The 18,338-nt window shown below is 35.1% G+C and overlaps 1 protein-coding gene across 5 annotated transcripts in view; it reads right to left on the minus strand.

Annotated features, from left to right (window-relative positions):
- Positions 1 to 18,338, minus strand: part of LOC147410659 (Metallopeptidase M24 family protein) — a 54,479-nt gene that overhangs the window by 30,152 nt on the left and 5,989 nt on the right. For 4 of the 5 annotated variants that reach the window (XM_086438096.1, XM_086438078.1, XM_086438087.1 and 1 more), the window contains 6 exons: positions 11,918 to 12,013; positions 11,680 to 11,829; positions 10,950 to 11,081; positions 9,750 to 9,877; positions 8,232 to 8,274; positions 2,623 to 2,706 (listed from right to left, as the gene is read on the minus strand). In XM_086438096.1, the coding sequence (XP_086294222.1) occupies positions 2,623 to 2,706; positions 8,232 to 8,274; positions 9,750 to 9,877; positions 10,950 to 11,081; positions 11,680 to 11,829; positions 11,918 to 12,013 (633 nt within the window). Of the gene's footprint in view, positions 1 to 2,622; positions 2,707 to 8,231; positions 8,275 to 9,749; positions 9,878 to 10,949; positions 11,082 to 11,679; positions 11,830 to 11,917; positions 12,014 to 16,135; positions 16,486 to 18,338 lie in introns of those variants that run through there. The other variant, XM_086438113.1, reaches the window with a different exon arrangement.

Genomic DNA, 18,338 nt, shown 5'->3' on the forward strand with positions numbered 1-18,338 from the left:
CCGAGAGATTGTTTATCAACACAAACCAAGATTTGAAAAGAATTTTAACACCATTTGAAATAATCTCTCTCAGCTTCAAGATTGCTACCGTTGCTGTTTTGTTTTTCGGCAATAATACGCATTTGGTAGCCTCCTATTTTTGCAATTGCCATTCACCAGATTTTGCTACCGTCTTCTTTAAAGATTCACGCCACTCACCCCCAATTAATCCACGGTGACATAAATTCGCAAGCCACAACCCAACTCCAGAAACCAAAAGAAGAAGGATTTCTTTATTAATTTTATTATTTTTTAACTAAAATCTTGGGGTGGCTTTTTAACCCAAGCACAATTCTCTAGGATATTCATCCCCTTGGCCTTTGAGGCAAACTCTTGATGCATCTGCTCCTTTTCTTTGGCTTATTCAATTCCATTGAAGTTTGAAAAGGGATCATTGCACTTTTCCACCAAAATCCTTAAGGATTTTGAAAATTCGTCCCAACATGTGCCTTCGAAACCTTCAGGAATAAACATGGGTTTCAGCCATCCCCATTCAATGAGAACCCGAATCTTAATGAATCTTCCAGCCGCATTCCCATCACCTTGCGCCAAGATGATTCTATCCTTCCTCGGTGGATTTGGCCCTAAGAGGCTTCTCTCGAGAAGATGTGTAGGCTTCCAATAGTGAATTAGATAGCCAAATAGCCTCTTCCATCTTCAACAACACTGAAGAAAGACCTTTTTTTCCTCTTTCTAGCACCTCAAAAACTTTGCTATTCTTTAACCAGTTCGTCTTCAACTTAAAAGTTTTTCAATCCACTTGCACTATTTCCCCTACTTTCTCTAAAAAATAGGCGTATTTTTTACGGGAAGGCATATTTTTGTGGAAAGAAATAAATAGGTGTATTTTTTATGGGGAAAGAGTTTCGATTCAAGATCTATTGTTGTCCATTTTGGGGTTATTGTTTTTTTGGGGAAAAGCTTACAAAGAGTTTAAAGGGATTTTCTTTGAGGATTTTATTGTTAGGTGGGATTTGGTTTGCAACTTAGAGGCGGCCTGAGGGGCTTTCCTCACTTCTTTTTGTAAAGTTATGTACTTAGGGCCATCGCGTCCCCTTTGTTTTCTAAAATAAAATTTAAACTTAACAATATATATATATGGGTCAGGATCTGTGTACACCTATATCTACAACGTGTTTTGTCTTATGTGGGCTAAAAGTTTTGGATTGAGCTGATTTTTGGTGAGGATGATCTCTATGACGAGGAGATCATCCTCACCAAAAATCTGCTAATTCTAAAACTTCTAACCCCATATTTATGAGCTGAAGAATCGTGGACCATCCATTTTTTATAAACCACTTTTGACGAGGTTAAAAGTTTTGGATTGAGCTGATTTTTGGTGAGGATGATCTCCTCATCATAGAGATCATCCTCACCAAAAATCAGCTCAATCCAAAACTTTTAGCCCACGTAAGACAAAACACGTTGTAAATATATGAGTAGATAAATGTGTACACAGATCCTGATCCTATGTGTATATATATATTATATATATATATATATATGGGTCAGGATCTGTGTACACCTATATCTACAACGTGTTTTGTCTTATGTGGGCTAAAAGTTTTGGATTGAGCTGATTTTTGGTGAGGATGATCTCTATGACGAGGAGATCATCCTCACCAAAAATCTGCTAATTCTAAAACTTCTAACCCCATATTTATGAGCTGAAGAATCGTGGACCGTCCATTTTTTATAAACCACTTTTGACGAGGTTAAAAGTTTTGGATTGAGCTGATTTTTGGTGAGGATGATCTCCTCATCATAGAGATCATCCTCACCAAAAATCAGCTCAATCCAAAACTTTTAGCCCACGTAAGACAAAACACGTTGTAAATATATGAGTAGATAAATGTGTACACAGATCCTGATCCTATGTGTATATATATATATATATATATATATATATATATAATTACAAAAAAGCATCATAGACTAACAAGCAAAAGGATCGATCATAATAGTGTACCACTGGGAACATGTATTGAAAGTACTAATGGTGAATGCTTTGTCTCTCAGAAATTTGTTTCCATAATCTTTTCATCTATAACTTGAACCCCTCTTAAAAGTTCCATAAGAGAATATGCTCAAAGACCACCTGTATATGCTATGGAAAATTTGCAATCCATCAAGTCATGCAGAACACTTCCATCTTTTGCAAGGCAACTTTCTCTGTGATATCTAATGGTAAACAATTTAATGTTTGGCTATTTACATATAACTAGTAATTGTGCTTTGAAAAGAAAACCATATGTGTTTCTATGCCTTTCGAACCGATACTTATTATAAAGCAAGACACTTGATGCAAATTGAGAAAGAGGACATGAATCTAAAGAGGCTGAAACAAATGCAAGCATAACCAAATCAATTCAAGAAGGTTCCATGGTATGTCAAATGGATGAAGTAATCATTCTCTTAGCCCTGAATATATGGTATTACCCGCTAAGTAAAGGTGAAAACATGATTAATGAACTGAAAAAACCAACTTGTGTTATATTGAGTTATAAATGAATACTAGCAGCACTATAGCAGAAATACTCGGTCTGATGGTGTACGTCAAGAGGGACAAATACATATACTCACAGGGAATGAACAAGTTATGTCAGAACCATAAAAATTATATTCAGCTCCCATGTCTAGCAATGCCATATCTCCATCTTTTAAGGTCTGCATGAAAGAAGGCCAGATAAAATGAATATTACAAGAATACTCCCAATTTGTGAGGGTTATTTCCAATAACTTTAAAACAATGTGTTTCGCTCTGATAAAACAATGAAAACAGTAATAAACTGCTTAGAAAATTTCTTCCATTATCATCACACGAAAATTTAAAACCAACAAGTAACATCTCAATGTTAACTGAGAAAAAAATATAAACAAGCTTGGCTCAAAAGACCTATTGATAGTGACAAGGTTTTCTGAGCAGTGTGTTCGATGAGTAGCAAGAAATCTTTAGGTCCGGATGGATTCTCGGTGGCGTTCTTTAAGACCTCCTGAGATATCATTTGCGATAATTTGATGTTGGTGTTTGAGGATTTTCAAGAAAGGATTTTTCTTGACTATGGCTTAAACAGTTCATTTGTGGTGCAAATCCCAAAGAAATCAGGCATGGAAGATATCTCGGACTTTAGGCCATAAGTCTTGTGGGCTCAACATAAAAAATCATTGCAAAGGCCTTTGCATTAAGGCTGAAGGAAGTCATTCAATTCATAATATGCCAAGAACAAGGTGCTTCATTGAAGGAAGGTAGATACTTGATGGCATTTTGTATTGACTTGAAGGGAAGATCGGGAAATGTGGAGATCATGTGTAATAGAGCTGCAAAAGGCCTACGACCATTTGAATTGGGAGTTTCTGAGGTACTTGATGTCACGTATGGGTTGTAGCACAACATGGATAGGCTGGATAATGAAATGCGGTTCGTAAATGTCAGTATTGATATTGGTAAATGGTATCCCTGCAAAGATTTTTAGTAGTTTAGATATTTGAGACAAGATGACTCGTTGTCACTTTTATCTGTTTGTTATAGTGGCTGAAGCTTTAGGGGTTTATTGTCTAAGGAAGGAAATATAGGAGCTCTATTTGGCTTTGCAGTGAAAGAGGAAGGACCCCTAGTGTCTCACTTACAATTTGCGGATACACTAGTTTTCTTGGACGGATCATTACACCAATTGAGATTTCTCAGAGCTTCTTGTGTTGTTTTGAGGCAATATCCAGATTGCCCATAAATTTATTAAAAAACAGTATTTTGGTGGATTAGCTCCTATCTACATTTGTTGGCAGCCTCATTTGGATGCCAAATGGACTCCTTTCACACTACTTGGGTCTCCCTCCGGGGGTTACATATAGGAGCAAGAGCATTTGGGACCCAAGCATATGAAGGATAGGAGAGAGGTTGAGTTCATGGAAAGCCAAATACCTTTCTAAAAGGGGCTAGTTAACAGTGATCAAGGGTACCATAAAAAGTATTTTAATCTACTTCTAATCATTACTCTCTATTCCACATAGTGTTGAAGTGAGGACGAAGAAGGTGATTATAGATTTCTTAGGTCATGATAAAAAAGGAAACCGAAAATTCCATCTTGTGAAATGAAAATGGAAATTGATATGTTCTCCAAAGAAGAATGGGGGTTTAGGTATTAAGGGATTTAAGGCCATAAACTCGTCATTATTAGACAAATGGATATGGCAATTCAGAGTGGAGCACTCAAGTTTGTGGAGGAGAGTGCCGTCAAGTTTGTGGAGCATTTTCGCAAGCACTTCACTGCATCTTGATTCAACTGGTCAAAATGCCAGCTTAAGTGGATGGCTAGTGTTCCAAGTAGGCATACAAGTGACAATATCCTCCATGTAGTGTGGGATCTAAGAATGTGCCATCTAGAAGCTCTTATGTCCAAATCTATAATTAAAAGCAAAAGTCTTATAATAAATGCAATAAAGGTGCAAGTATGATTCAATACCGGCTTAGTTTGATTAAAAATAAATAGAGTCCCACTCTCATGTTGATGTAGGACGATGAGGGGAGATAAGAAAATATAGAAGTTTAGGAAATTTTGTTTAGGATTCAGTAAACCGAAAAGGTAAAATGAAAACAATGATTGTAGGTATGACCACAATCCCAATGAAAATGGTTAAAGGTTTGATTTATAGGGTAAGAAAGGATTAAAGGTTAAGGTTATGGAGAAAGGATTAAAGATTGAGGTTTGTAGGTTTCAAGAATCTAGAATTCAGAAAGTGGTTTTGTAATGTTCAAAAAAAAAAAACTATTGACCAAGTCAACTAAGGTTGACTCAAGTCAAGTCAACTCTAGTCAAACAAGTTTGACTAAGTCAAATTGACTAAAGTCTTTTTACGAAATTCTAAAAGAATTAGAATTTTTTGTAATATCTAGATATTTTTTTGAAAATATCAAATATGATATTACCTGATTTTTTTGTTTGTTGTTTCACTTTTTACACAGAAGAAAGAGAAAAGTAAGAAGAAAAAGGAAGAGAAAAGAAAGAAGGAAAGAAAGAAAACAAGGAAAGGAAAAGAAAAAGAAGCAAAGAAGTAGGCCCTTGCAACTCTTTATGATAGTTTTAGTAAAATTTAAAAAAAAAATATTGCTGATTTTATAGTTGTAAAATAGAATTTATTTTGTTTTTAAAACAATTCTAATTTAGTAATTTTAAAACTAAAGTTGTTTTGTAATTTTTGTTCAACAACATGCACATACTTTATATATATTTATATTATTGTTTTTATGAGTTTAAAGCATACTAGTAGTTGTTGTTTTGTTTAAAAAGAATTATTAAATGCTTGTAGTTGTTTTATACATGTTTTATACGTATTTATATATATGCTAAAACAAAATACAGCAACTATGAAAATTGTTGTTTTTGTATAAAATTGACACAACATGTATGCTAAATAGAAGGATAAAAAAATTGTTGTTTTATACGTACGTTATACGTGTTAAATATAAAATACAGCAACTATGAAAGTTATTATTTTTATATAATATTTTACTATGTATACTTAGATTGAATGCTCAAACCATTTGTTACTTTATACATATTTTATATGTACTTTATACGTATTTTGTACTTGTCAAAAAAAGAAAATACAACAACTATACAAGTTGCTGTTTTTATACACAATTCATATATTTTATTCATATTTTATAGACAGGCATGATTTTGAATAAGTTAAACTAGTGGACAATTTACTTTAATCGTTTTGGTAATGGATTTTCAAGAAATACTTCTAATTAAAAAGTTGAGTAAGAAAATTAATTTATTAAAATAAAATATGAGAACGAGTTCTCAATTGATTGTTGTGTTTTTAAAATACCCAGTTAGTGAGATGCTTCGGAGTATGCCGTATAAGACACGAAAAAGAGAGAAAAGATGAAGTGATACTTCAGTCATAGACTGTGTAAGACACGAATGAGAGAAATACTTCGACTAAGGGTCGTGTAAGATACGAAAGAAAGAAAAAGAAAAGAGAGATGAGACTGTACATTTAAGAGTGGACTGGGTATTTAAAACACGTGTATGTTTTACTTTCAATACGTTTTGAAAAGAAAATAAATACTTATATGTAGTATTTTAGTGATTTATTAAAGAGATTGTGAAAACTTATAAAGAATAACATGTTGTGACATTTCCGGAACGATATGTTATTTTAGGATAACAGTTGCGTTGTTTGAGTTCTTATGTATTATGGGATGCATAAGAACACAACATCACAACAGAAATCCGGGAATTTCCTTTCTTTCTTTAATAGAGAACAAGATGTAGATAGTTGTATGATTGATAGAGATTATCGAGGATCACATGCATGCCAGATTGGCATAGATGAAGATGGCTAGTTAATGATCATTAATAGTCTAGAGTAGTCGAGAAAGAATGACCTACTTGATTTGGCCCGTTTCTTAAGGCCTTGGTCAACGGCCAACCTGAGCCGGAAAACAGTTACACAAATTGTGGCAGAGGCTGACCATAGAATCAGGAACTAACGGTGGGGTTCCACACTGGTGAAGTATTGGAATAATCGTATTTTGACTGAGATGTTCACATCAATCGTGACCCTCAACTCTCTATTATAGTACTCTATTATTTAATGTTATATTATAAACAGTTTTTTCTTCAGATTTTTAAGTGTTTCAATTTCCTACTAAGTTTTATGACATCGGTGTTAAATTATTTTCAATTGTGTTGAATATCAAATATGCATGATTTATGAATTCCTAGAATGTTTAAACTGCATATAAGATGCTGTTATTTAGAATTGTAAGATTCTCATACTGGGTAACTCCCCTATTACTCACCTCTACGACATCACAAATTTCAGGCGCACCTAGTTTAGGTGATCCTTCCGAGGAGGCTCAGTACCATAGCCTTATAGATGATCAGTCCAAGCTTCCAGGAGTGGAGCATGGGTACTACTAGTAATGAGTCTTAAACTAGAATTAGGTTTAAGTCTTTAACTGTCGTTTTTGTTATGTAATTATGAACACCGTATTATATCATTATTGTTTTATGTATATATGTCAAGTGTTCTGATGTTTGAGGATACCTATCTGTTCTGTTGAGCAATGATCAGGTATGGCATATAGTTATATTATTTGTCATTTACGTTTATGTATTGATTATCATGATATGGGTTTTATATCATGCCTCGGGATTCAACTTGGGAATCATGGGGATTCAGGTTGAGTTTTTGGGGCATGACAGGTTTCAAGAATCAAGAATCAAGAATCAAGAATCACAAATCAAGAGTCAAGAATCAATGAACTAAAAGAAAATCAAGAAAATCAAGAAAAACAAAAGAATAAAAAAGAAAAATAAAGATTAGAAAAAAAGAATGTTATCTTGGACTCACTCCAAAATGGCCTCACACCATACCCATTATTGGAAGATTAAGCTCAAGTTTTCTCTTTATTCATCATGTTCATCATTTTTCATTATTAAAAAATAACCTTAATACAATCTATATAAAGAAAATAAATAAAGAATCCTAGTCAAACTAAAATACCAAATAAATTAACCTTATTTTGGTAATTTTCTCTCTCCTAATTTTCAAACCCCACGAAACTTAAATATAAGACAAATTAAAGTTACTAAATTGTTCAAAAAAATTATACTAAGACCAGGGACAATAAAACATGAAAATAAGCACAAAAAATATATAATTAAAGTCCTAAAACAAAAATCTAATAAAAACTAAAATCTACTCTTCAAGATTTGATGCCCCATCACATGTTCTTCTATACACATTATCCTCGTGCTACTTTAATATCCCTTCATAAAAGGATGTCACACATCCTAATCAGTTGTTTTACATTCAATACTACAGAGTATTGGAAAATGTAACTTTTCAATCGGCGACATTTCCAAGGATTCGATCAATTTGAGAACCAAACCAAGCTTCTAGTGATGCATGTTTTGACAAAGCCACATTCCTTGTCCACATTGATTCTACCTAGCTAATAATCTGCTTTTAACCTCCGTACCTAACATGTTGAATTTGAAGGTCTGAAGTCACAGACCTAGCCCATCTAAGCATGTTAGGCAATCAACTAGAAGACATTCAAGACAAAAGTAGTCCATAAACCAACTTATCAAAAACTCGGGAAGAAATATTAATGCTCAAAGGAACAAACACACTTGTATGTAACAAATGGTAAAACCAGGTATAATCGAGCATACCTTGTCATTTGGAGCAGCTGCATGCCCATAATGAAGAACAGAACTGCAATAACAAATAAAATGATGTTAAACCTATTGACAATTATATTGCACAATGGAAGGGGAAATAAGCCCCTTATTATCTTTTTTCAAAGCCATCCTATAATTTCATTTTACTTGTTTACAAGGATATTTTAGCAGCTTTAAATAGTGTTAGCAAGGTTCAAGTCCTTCAGATTAGACTTATCTGCAGAACAAAGTCTCACAAGATCAGTCATTCATGGTTAGAGCACATATACAAGACCTTGGCATCTCGAACAGAACAAGCTCAAATGGGCATGCATCCAAGATCAACACCTCTAATAGGGTGGGCCTCAAACTTGATTCACACTCATCAATTTTGGATGAGTAGGTGTCAGAGGCTTCATCTTGGCTGGTGGAGGTCCAATGGATGGAGCTATCTGTGATATGGTTCCCGTTGTTTGGACTTGTTCAAGGCTGATGTACTACGGATGGACAATTCTGGCCCTGGACATCACATGGATTTATGTTGTTGGTTTTCCTTAGGGCCTGCTCTAAGCCTCTAACTTAAATTGGGTCTTGGACTTCATCAGACTAGACATATAGAGCAAACACTGTAAGACATCTATATGTGGTATACGAAACCAACCATTTGACAGTCATCCCAAGGAAACATTTTTTAGAAAGATCTAAACAATAGATAATACTTCAAAGACTTACCAAGGATAAACTTAAGGAATCCTTCATACTAGTAGAGATTGGAAAATGACAGGCAAAGGTAAAGATTCCTTGATACAACAGAAAGTAAAACATTCTAATTCTTACTAAATGAAACTACACCTAAATAATTCAAGTCCCAATCCGTCCTTCCCAACAAACACTGAATGAGAGTTTTGAATTAAACAAAAGAAACTAAAAGGGTGCAACCATGACATCATCCCCTACATGGCATTATCTACAAGAACTGATTATTTGCCCCAACTGCAATTCAGTAATTTGCCATGTTTCCTCTGTTCCACCTGCTTACAATCCAGTATCAAGATTTAACCATGTTCCTTCGAATGGTTCGATATTGATTTCGAGGCATGAGATAATGTGACTTGTTTGTCATTTCCTGTTATTTGTTCACATTTATGTGGCTGGGAATCATTCGCTCCCTCTCCAAAGCTACTTATTATCTACTTTACTCTTCAAATCTTTTGCTAGATAAATGTCACTCTCTTAAGGAAATTATAAATTTAAATGAACCTTGCTTCTTCATCATCATCGAAGCCCTGTCCCACAAATTTTAGGTTTGGCTAACGTTGGTCCTTGATGAGAACATATTTCCCTGGTGTGGCATTAATGCCGATAAGTAAAATTCCTATAGAAAAATTAGGGATTGTCTTACCAACACAGACTACAACAAACCCGTGGATGTCTATGCATATTCGTATGAAAACAAGAGATTTAACCTTGTGAACCTAGCTGGAAGAGTGTGCAAGATATAACAAGTAATAATGCAAGAACAAGTGTTACCTATTTACACCAGTAGCACATATGCATGTATATGAGCAATGCCGACAACCGCCGTACATGTAGATGTGATGAAGAAATATGCTTTCCAACTGATACTCTTTCATGTCTGCTCTCGTTTGTTTCATAACCTACTTAGAATGCCCCAGTGTGATTAAAATATTATTAATAAAAATAGAAAATATGATGTTTATACTTCCAAATTCAAATGATGGAAAAGCATACAGCCATTTGTACGAGAAAATATAGAAGGAAGAGACCCATAGGTTTCTAGCAAGAAGTACAATTCTAGTAATGATCACAAGGCAACTGAAGTTCACAATAGCTACAACTACAACTTTCATGACCAAAAATTTTATGCTGACCTAAATTACCAATGAAATACATAGAATATCCAAAGGACTCCATAACTCTAAGAGAAAAGGTTGACTATGAAAATGTCACCATTTTCACAATAATAAAAAACATGGTTCATAAGAACTTGTTCTTTTTTATCTTTTCAGTTCTCATATGCAAGGAAAGAAAAAGCAATTTGTACAAAACGAGACAAACAAGAACTACGTCTTGTTAGCAACAATGAGGAACCATCTAAAGATAAAATCCTCAAGAAAATCACCCACTAGCTCTCTAACGACTGATGGTAATTTGTACAAGCCCTTTAAGGAGGGCATAATGTCTTGAATGCCTTCTTCTTTATCCATAAAAACCTTTAATATTTATCTTCAAGATGTTTTAACCATGGTTTAAAATCTTGTCTTGAGGAAGGTATTCTCCGTAATTTGTGTCGAGAAGTGCAAAATGGTATGGGTATGACCTTCATTATGCTTCTTGACCAATTCTATTGTTTCTGTGAGGATTCTTATATGAAGCTTTTGTATGTGTCTCCGAGTACTCCTTTATCATTTTGTCCAAAAGGAATAGTTCTTCTAATTCTATGAATTTTTCTAGAACGTTCTTTTCTTGAATATAAGTCAAAAAAGTTTCGGATTGCCTAGTATTCCACCAATTAGTAACCCAAGATTCCAGACTTTTATTAAATGAGAGAGAGATCCACCAGGGCAAAAATACTATAGATGCAAGATATCGGAGGAGGGTGAATGCTTTATTTTTTGGCATTTTGAATCTGTTTGCAAAGAAAACTATATGCATCGCATAAAAGGATACAATTTTATCAAGGTAAAAGATTTTCTAAAAAAAGATCACCTGTACATGAGCTTCTGAGCTTATATCGTTAGCATACTGAATGAGAGAAAGCTCCAGATCAGATTTAATAATCCGGCATTCAGTCAAAATAGGATGCAAAGTACTTAAATCAGTCTCAAACTTCTCCATCTCCTAAGCATAGACAAAATACATCGAATTTATGAGTTCTACAACGTGAGGAAAAAGTGGAAGTTAAATATCTATGCATTGAAACCCGATCCACGTAGTAGCTTATAAGCATGTATAAGTAATCACCTATATGGAGAACCTTAGAAGCATCAATAAAGTACATGAGAAATAGAATATGGCATGTAAGGAATTATTAGCTCGGTCGTGAAACAATAAATATTAAGTTTTCAATTCAAGAATGAAAAAATAAGCAAAACTAAAACTATAAATTGTCAAGTTATATTACGATCTATGAAAAAATTTGGAACCTCAAAAATAAAATCGAAATCGATAATTGGTATCATATGAGAATACAAGATAAAAAGGTATGCCATAAAAATTGAATTGACTGTAAAGGTATTAACAACATAGTAAGCTGTATATATGAAACAATCCCTACAAAACCCAAAGTGCTTAGACCAATCTACACTGAAGCCATTTTCTATAAATAAATAAATAAAAGGTACAAAGAATGAATAGTCAGGAGGATTATGTTATTGCTACACTACAGAACTTAACCATTTCTTCCTATAGAGTGAAATAAAACTTGAGATGAAGGAACCTCAAACTCTGCAGGCTTGGAGAAGTTATTGCTGTCAGTGTTAAGCCCATGAAGGAGAAACAGTAACGGCTTTCCTAATCCACCAAAGTGAGAATGTAGAACTCCTAAAATCTCATCAGTATAGCAAACCATGCTAACCATGTATCTATCCTGCAGAGAAAGAATGGAAACTTTCAACACATGTACACTACAAGAAAATAAAAACTCAACCTAAAACAATGGTCAAAGCTAGATTAACCTTGAAGTAAGTTAAGGGTTTTATTTCCCCCAACCAAACAGCGTAGTCAGCAGTCAGTCTCGGAGCGAACAGAATTGACTTCCCAGTGGCAATATCCTAAAGGAACAAAAATAGAGAAATCAAATTCTTGACTTTATAAATGTGACATGATCCGACAATTTAGAGAAGAAAAAAATGCATAGAAGAGTTGCATACTGATACTATGGGAAGAAAAAGAGAGACAAGTCCAATCACTGAACACAGTAAAAGGTAAATAACAAATAACAGCTTCTAGATTTCTTGGTACAAAGATTCTCTTGGTGTGCATAATCACATATCCACAATTCTTTTAGAGAGATACTATTGCCACACCAACTTTTACTAATAGCACACCAATTCATATGATATCATCAAAAAATTAGCACACATCTTGGTGTGCTATTAGTAAAAGTTTGTATGGAAATAACAGTTCTCTTCTTTTAATGATGCTCGTTGGGAAATCCTAGTTGATGCAGGAGCTAGTTACATTACCCTAAGGCCCAAATTCAGATTTCCTGGGCCATCTTATACCTCCCAGTCAAGCCTAAAACCCATGTAAAATCTTGAGCATTTTCTATGCCATGGTATGGCCCAATTTCAGTCCATTATAAGACTTGGTATTGTAGTCCAACAAGCCTAAATTTCGGCAAATTAAATGGGTTTATCAAGGGTTGTCCATGCAATATCAGAAATGGGAGTTACGTGTGGATCGACCCAATCACCAAAGTAGGTACCAATAACAGTCCTAAAAGGAAGGAAATATCATGTTATTTGTACAGTTCCAATTGGGTTTTAGTGATGGTCGATAACCACAAGTGGGTTCCATGTCTTCAAATGGAGATTATGAGTGGGTTGCACAGTACTTAACGAATCCTATTACATCCTAAAAAGTAGGAGTGGATCTAATGTGGGTACCATGTTTAGTCAACTAGATCTTAGGAATTTGAAGTTTATTAATTATGAATGCATATTTGATTATCATCCTGCTTTCTTGGAAGCAACTTTAGGATTTTGACAAAAAGGTCTGAAGTTCAAGTGATGATACCAATTGCAGACACCAAGATCAACAAACATAATTGCATATTTGATTGTTAGGATTGAAGATTTTCACAAATAGATCACAAGAATTAAGGTAAAGAGAACCAAGAGAATAGACAAAAGAAAGAAGAGAGGGGAGAGAGAAGAGGTGAAACGATGGGTGTATTTGTTGAGTATATATTTTCCTCCATTCTCAGGTGTGTCATACCCTAGTTAAGCCCTGTGAGACCCTCTCATATTCATAGTTCTCCCCTTCTCCATTAGATCGGTCTTTTGGAGTAATTGGTTGGTTAACATGATATCAAAGTGCTAGGTTGGTATAAGTTACGGGTTCGAATCTTTCCACCCTTATGGGTAAGGGGGAGTGTTGAGTGTATATTTTCCTCCACTCTCGAGTGTGTCATACCCTAGTTAATCCCCGTGACCCTCTCATATTCATAGTTCTCCCCTTCTCCATCAGATCAGTATTTTGGAGTAATTAGTTGGTTAACAGTATTCTCTACCCACAATTTCACTAATATATTAATATTTTATTGATATTTTGTGAACTACTAAAAATACCCCTGGTCAGTCACTTACACATATATAACATAAAATAAAGGGATAAAAAGAAAGATATAAATATCATCATACATACGCTCCCCCTCAAGTTAGTGCATATATATCTATCATACCCAACTTTGACAACAAATAACCCAATCTAGCCTTTTTAACCCCTTTTGTAAGAACATCTGCCAACTGATCAGAAGATTAGTTATAAGAAATGCAAATCTTGCCTACATAGAGTTTCTCAATGATAAAATGATGATCCACCTCAATATGTTTGGTACGATCATGTTGGAAAGGATTATGAATAATACTAATGGCAACTTTGTAATCTCAATAAAGTTGCATAGGACTTGTAATGCGGAACGCAAATCAAGTCAATGGCCAAGGGTTCCAATGGAAAATTTGTAATTATTTAGGTTTTCATTTATTTGGGTCTAGATCTATCGGTTTATCATCCGGGATTATTTTATATTATTTATTTATTTAGATTTGTGTTTTAAGGTTTTAATTTTATGTTTTTTAGGTTTATTTAATGTTTTATTGGCCTATGGTCTTAGTATAATATTTAGGGTCAGTTTAGTAATTTTAGTTTATTTTTTATTTAAGTTTATTAAGGCTGAAAAATTAGGAGAGAAAAAGTTACAAAAATTAGGCTTATTTATTTGGTATTTTAGTTTGACTAGGATTCTTGATTTATTTTCTTTATATAGATTGTTTTCAAATTTTTTTTTTTTATTAATGATGAATGAAGATTTTCATGAATAAAGAATGAGTTTCTTTCATGTAGTGAAGTGAGCTCTCCAAGAAACCCTTGGTGTGATTATAAGGTTCTATCTTTCTATCCCTTTATCTTTCTTCTTCTAATTTTTATTTTTATTTTTTTATTCTTTTGTTTTTCTTGATTTTCTTTTAGTTCCTTATTCTTGATTCTTGATTCTTGATTCTTGAAACCCCTTTCTTGATTCTTGATTCTTGAAACCTACAAACCTCAACCATTAATCATTTCCTTACCCTACAAACCTTTAACCCTTTTCTCTATCCAACAATAATTGAAATAAAATTTTCATTCTACCTTTTGGATTTACCCTATCCTAACCCAAATTGTAAATCCAATCTCAAATCCTTAACTTTTACCCAAAATCCTAAACAAAATTCCCTAAACCCCTCACATTTTCTTATCTCCCTTCACCGTCCCGCATCAACTAGGCACTAAAAACCCGTGTTCAAAGAGGATATCACTATAACCATAATGCCTCACACAAAAACCATGGCCATAGCTCTATACACGGCATCGGTACTAGATCAGGACGCTATAGATTGCTTGTTACTACGCCAAGCCACAAGGTTACCACCAACAGAAGTACAGTAACAAGAGGTGGAACGTCTACCTGTAGTAGAGTCAGCCTGATGCAGGACTCAGGACCATGATGCTTGGCTAAATGAGGGTTTGAGATAAAGATAAGATTAACAAAAGCAATAAAAAAAAATAAACTAACTCTCATTCATCCATAACACGAGAACATCAAATGAATAATTATATTAAAATTCCAAAGCAATCACAATCCCACAAAACTGAATCCCTCAAATAGGAAGAGAAGGGATACCAATGGAAGATTGGACTTCCAAGAGGGTCTTAATCACGAATCCAATGTAATAATCATTGATTCCTTCAAGGATTTCAACAATAGTTTTAAGCCCAATAGTTGGTAGTTGTTGGAAGATTAATAATCTATATGGTGTTATAATTGGGTTTAAATATTTAAGCAAAATTTTGCAGGAACTATAAATCCAAAAGAACCTTAAAAAAATGAGTTGAAGGGTGAATTGTAGGTCTGTTATTAGGGTTACAGACGGGGAAACACGTGTACGGTTTAAGTTTAGGGTTTAAACAACATCTATATGGACTCTAAGAATTCAGTTGGGGCTAGGATCGGTACTGTTGTTGGGGGACAGCAAATGGCTTTATTTAGGAAGTTTCTAGGGGAAGATGGTTTCGATTAGGCCTGGATTTGGAGCTTCAAAGCAGTATGGGCTGCTGTGGGGGATTAAGATCGCATCTAATGGGTTGTAAGGCAGGTACGACAAGGTTTTATTGATGAGGGTCAAGAGTGGCTGGGCTAGGGTTGCTGTAAAAGTGCAATACAGAAAGTGTGGGGGATAGTTCTGTGATTGTTAGAGGGAGCAGCACGAATTTTGAGTTGTAGGGGTCGTTTGGGTAGTTGGTTCAGTGGGTTTATGGTTGTAGAAAACCAGAAGAGTAGTATAGATAGATCTCACCTTGGATTCACACCAAAATGGAGGTAGGGCTTCATACCACAACCTATCATTGGAGATTTTTCACAAGAATCCTGCAGTTCTGTTTTTCTTTCATTCATTCATTCATTCAATCTAAAAGAATTTACAAAATTCTCTATTTATAGAGTTTTACTACCACTAAAGAAGAGTCAAAAAAAAAAAAAAAAAAATACTAAAGAAAACCCAATTGCGGGGCAGCTAAGGGCCTAAGATAAAATATAAAATTAAAACAAGCCCCTCCCCCAAGCACAAAAATAAAATAAACCACCTACTAAAGGACTAAATAAAAAATAAATAACCTAAACATCTAAAACTGACCCATGGGATGGGACTGATGTCCCCATCAGAGCCCAATCAAAATCAGTGAATGTCAAGATGGGGAGTCCGAGGAGCATGCATAAATTGGCTGATCACACTCACAGCATATGAGCTATCAGGTCGAGTGAATGATAGATAAATAAGCTTCCCTACCAAGCGCTGAAATTGTTCAATCCGATAATAGCTCCCCAGTCATGCCGCAAAGACGGTGATTAGGCTCAATCAGGAATTCAACGTCTTTGCTCAAATCTTCTTTTTTTTGGAGCAAATCAAATGCATACTTTCTTTGACATATGAAAATACCTTTCTGAGATCGTGTTACCTCAATACCCAGAAAGTATTTCGAGCCTCCAAGTTCTTTTATCTGAAATTGTGTGCCAAAATACTCTCGTGAGTGTTGAATTTATTTTGTATTGTTGCCCATCACAAATAATGTCATCAATATACACTATCAAGGTGGTAGTAGTACCATGTGACCTTTTGACAAAGAGGGTGTGAACAACTTGGCTTTGAGTGTATCCCACCTTCTTTATAGCACTACTAAACCACTCAAACCCAGTTTTGGAGATTGTTTCGAACCATAAAAGGCCTTTTCGAGGTGGCAAGCTTTCCCTTCACTCTCAAGGAGTTTGAGACCAGGAAGGATCCTCATATATATACTTCTTCCCTGGGATTGTCATGCAAAAACACGTTCTTAACATCGAACTGATAAAGAAGCCAAGAATAATTGGCTACAACGAACATAATAAATTTGATAGAATTCATCTTTGCCACAAGAGCATGATTCTCAAGCCATTATATTCTAGATTTTTTTTTTTTTTTGGATAGATAAACGAAAACAAATACAAGCGGCAGATCGAGATGACCTACCAAAGGGGAAAACAGAAACAAAAAAGCAAGAAAAAGAAAAAGAAGCAAACACAAAGCTATGTCTTTGAGAGATTACAAATGCAATCCCATCGGACTAGGAAGTCCTCAAAAAATCCCTTCAAATTCTTTAAAGATCTTGCACTAGAAGTAAAGAAACCCGAGGATTCACAAAAATAAATCTCGACTTGAGAGAAACTTCCCTTCAAACATTCTAGCATTCCTTTCCCTCCAAAGGCCCCATGAAATCGCGAACGGCGTTAAAGTCCAAAGCAACCTCTTGAAAAGACGAAAGCTCTCTCCCAATTGAGACCACTCCATCAAGAGATCTCTCACTGTACCCAACACACATCACTCCACACCAAACAAGAAGAAGAAATGATCCCAAACCTCCTTTGCCACTAGACAATGCAAAAGAAGATGATTAACCTACTCCTCGTTACACACACACATACAACAATAGTTTGGACAACAGAAACCACTTATTCGCAACTGATCAAACGTTATATTTGTTCCTTAACTGCAGTCCACACAAAAAAGGCCACCTTAGATGGCACTCTAGGCCCCCAAACCGCCTCGTGGGGGAAGGCAACATCCCCACCCCTACTTAAATCATTATAAAACTCTCTCACAGAGAACAATACATTATTATTGGTAACCCAAATTCTCGAATCCTTCCCATCCGTCCCTCCAGAAACTCTATCAAGACACTCCAACAACTGAGAAACATCTGGAAACTCCCAATCATTCAAAATCCTCCTAAACCCCAAATCCCAAGTCGAGCCTCCAACATCCAACCTGTGAAATCTTGTAATCGGAAGATTCTTCTTCCTTGAGATGGCAAATAAAGATGAGAAACTTTCCTTTAAGGGACCCTCACCACACCAAGAATCCTCCCAAAATCTGAACTTATCACCCCTCCTAACCTTACAAGCCATCCTCTTTTTTAATTGAAGGAAAACCTTAAGAATACCTTTCCATACACCACATCCATAAGAATTCTTAGCTACGCCACTCTCCCAACCGAAGGAGTCTTCCCAAAACTTAGCCGCTATCACCTTACGCCATAACCCTTCCATCTCTACTCCACATTGTCAAAGCCACTTACCTAACAAAGCACCGTTCAAGGATCCTTCCCCCCTCCCCCAAACTCTTAAGGGTGCACACATTTTTCCAACTAACCAAATGAAGCTTACTCTTCCCTTCCCTTCCTTGTCATGCCACAAAAAATCTCTAAAAAGTTTATCGAACCTCAACTCCACTTTTCTGGGGATAGAGAACAATGAGAGAACGTAAATAGGGATACCAAACAAAACACTTTTGATCAAGGTAAGCT

Source organism: Akebia trifoliata, chromosome 1 (genome assembly GCF_017979445.1).
Source record: "Akebia trifoliata isolate Shusen 1 chromosome 1, ASM1797944v1, whole genome shotgun sequence".
NCBI classification, from domain to species: Eukaryota; Viridiplantae; Streptophyta; class Magnoliopsida; order Ranunculales; family Lardizabalaceae; genus Akebia; species Akebia trifoliata.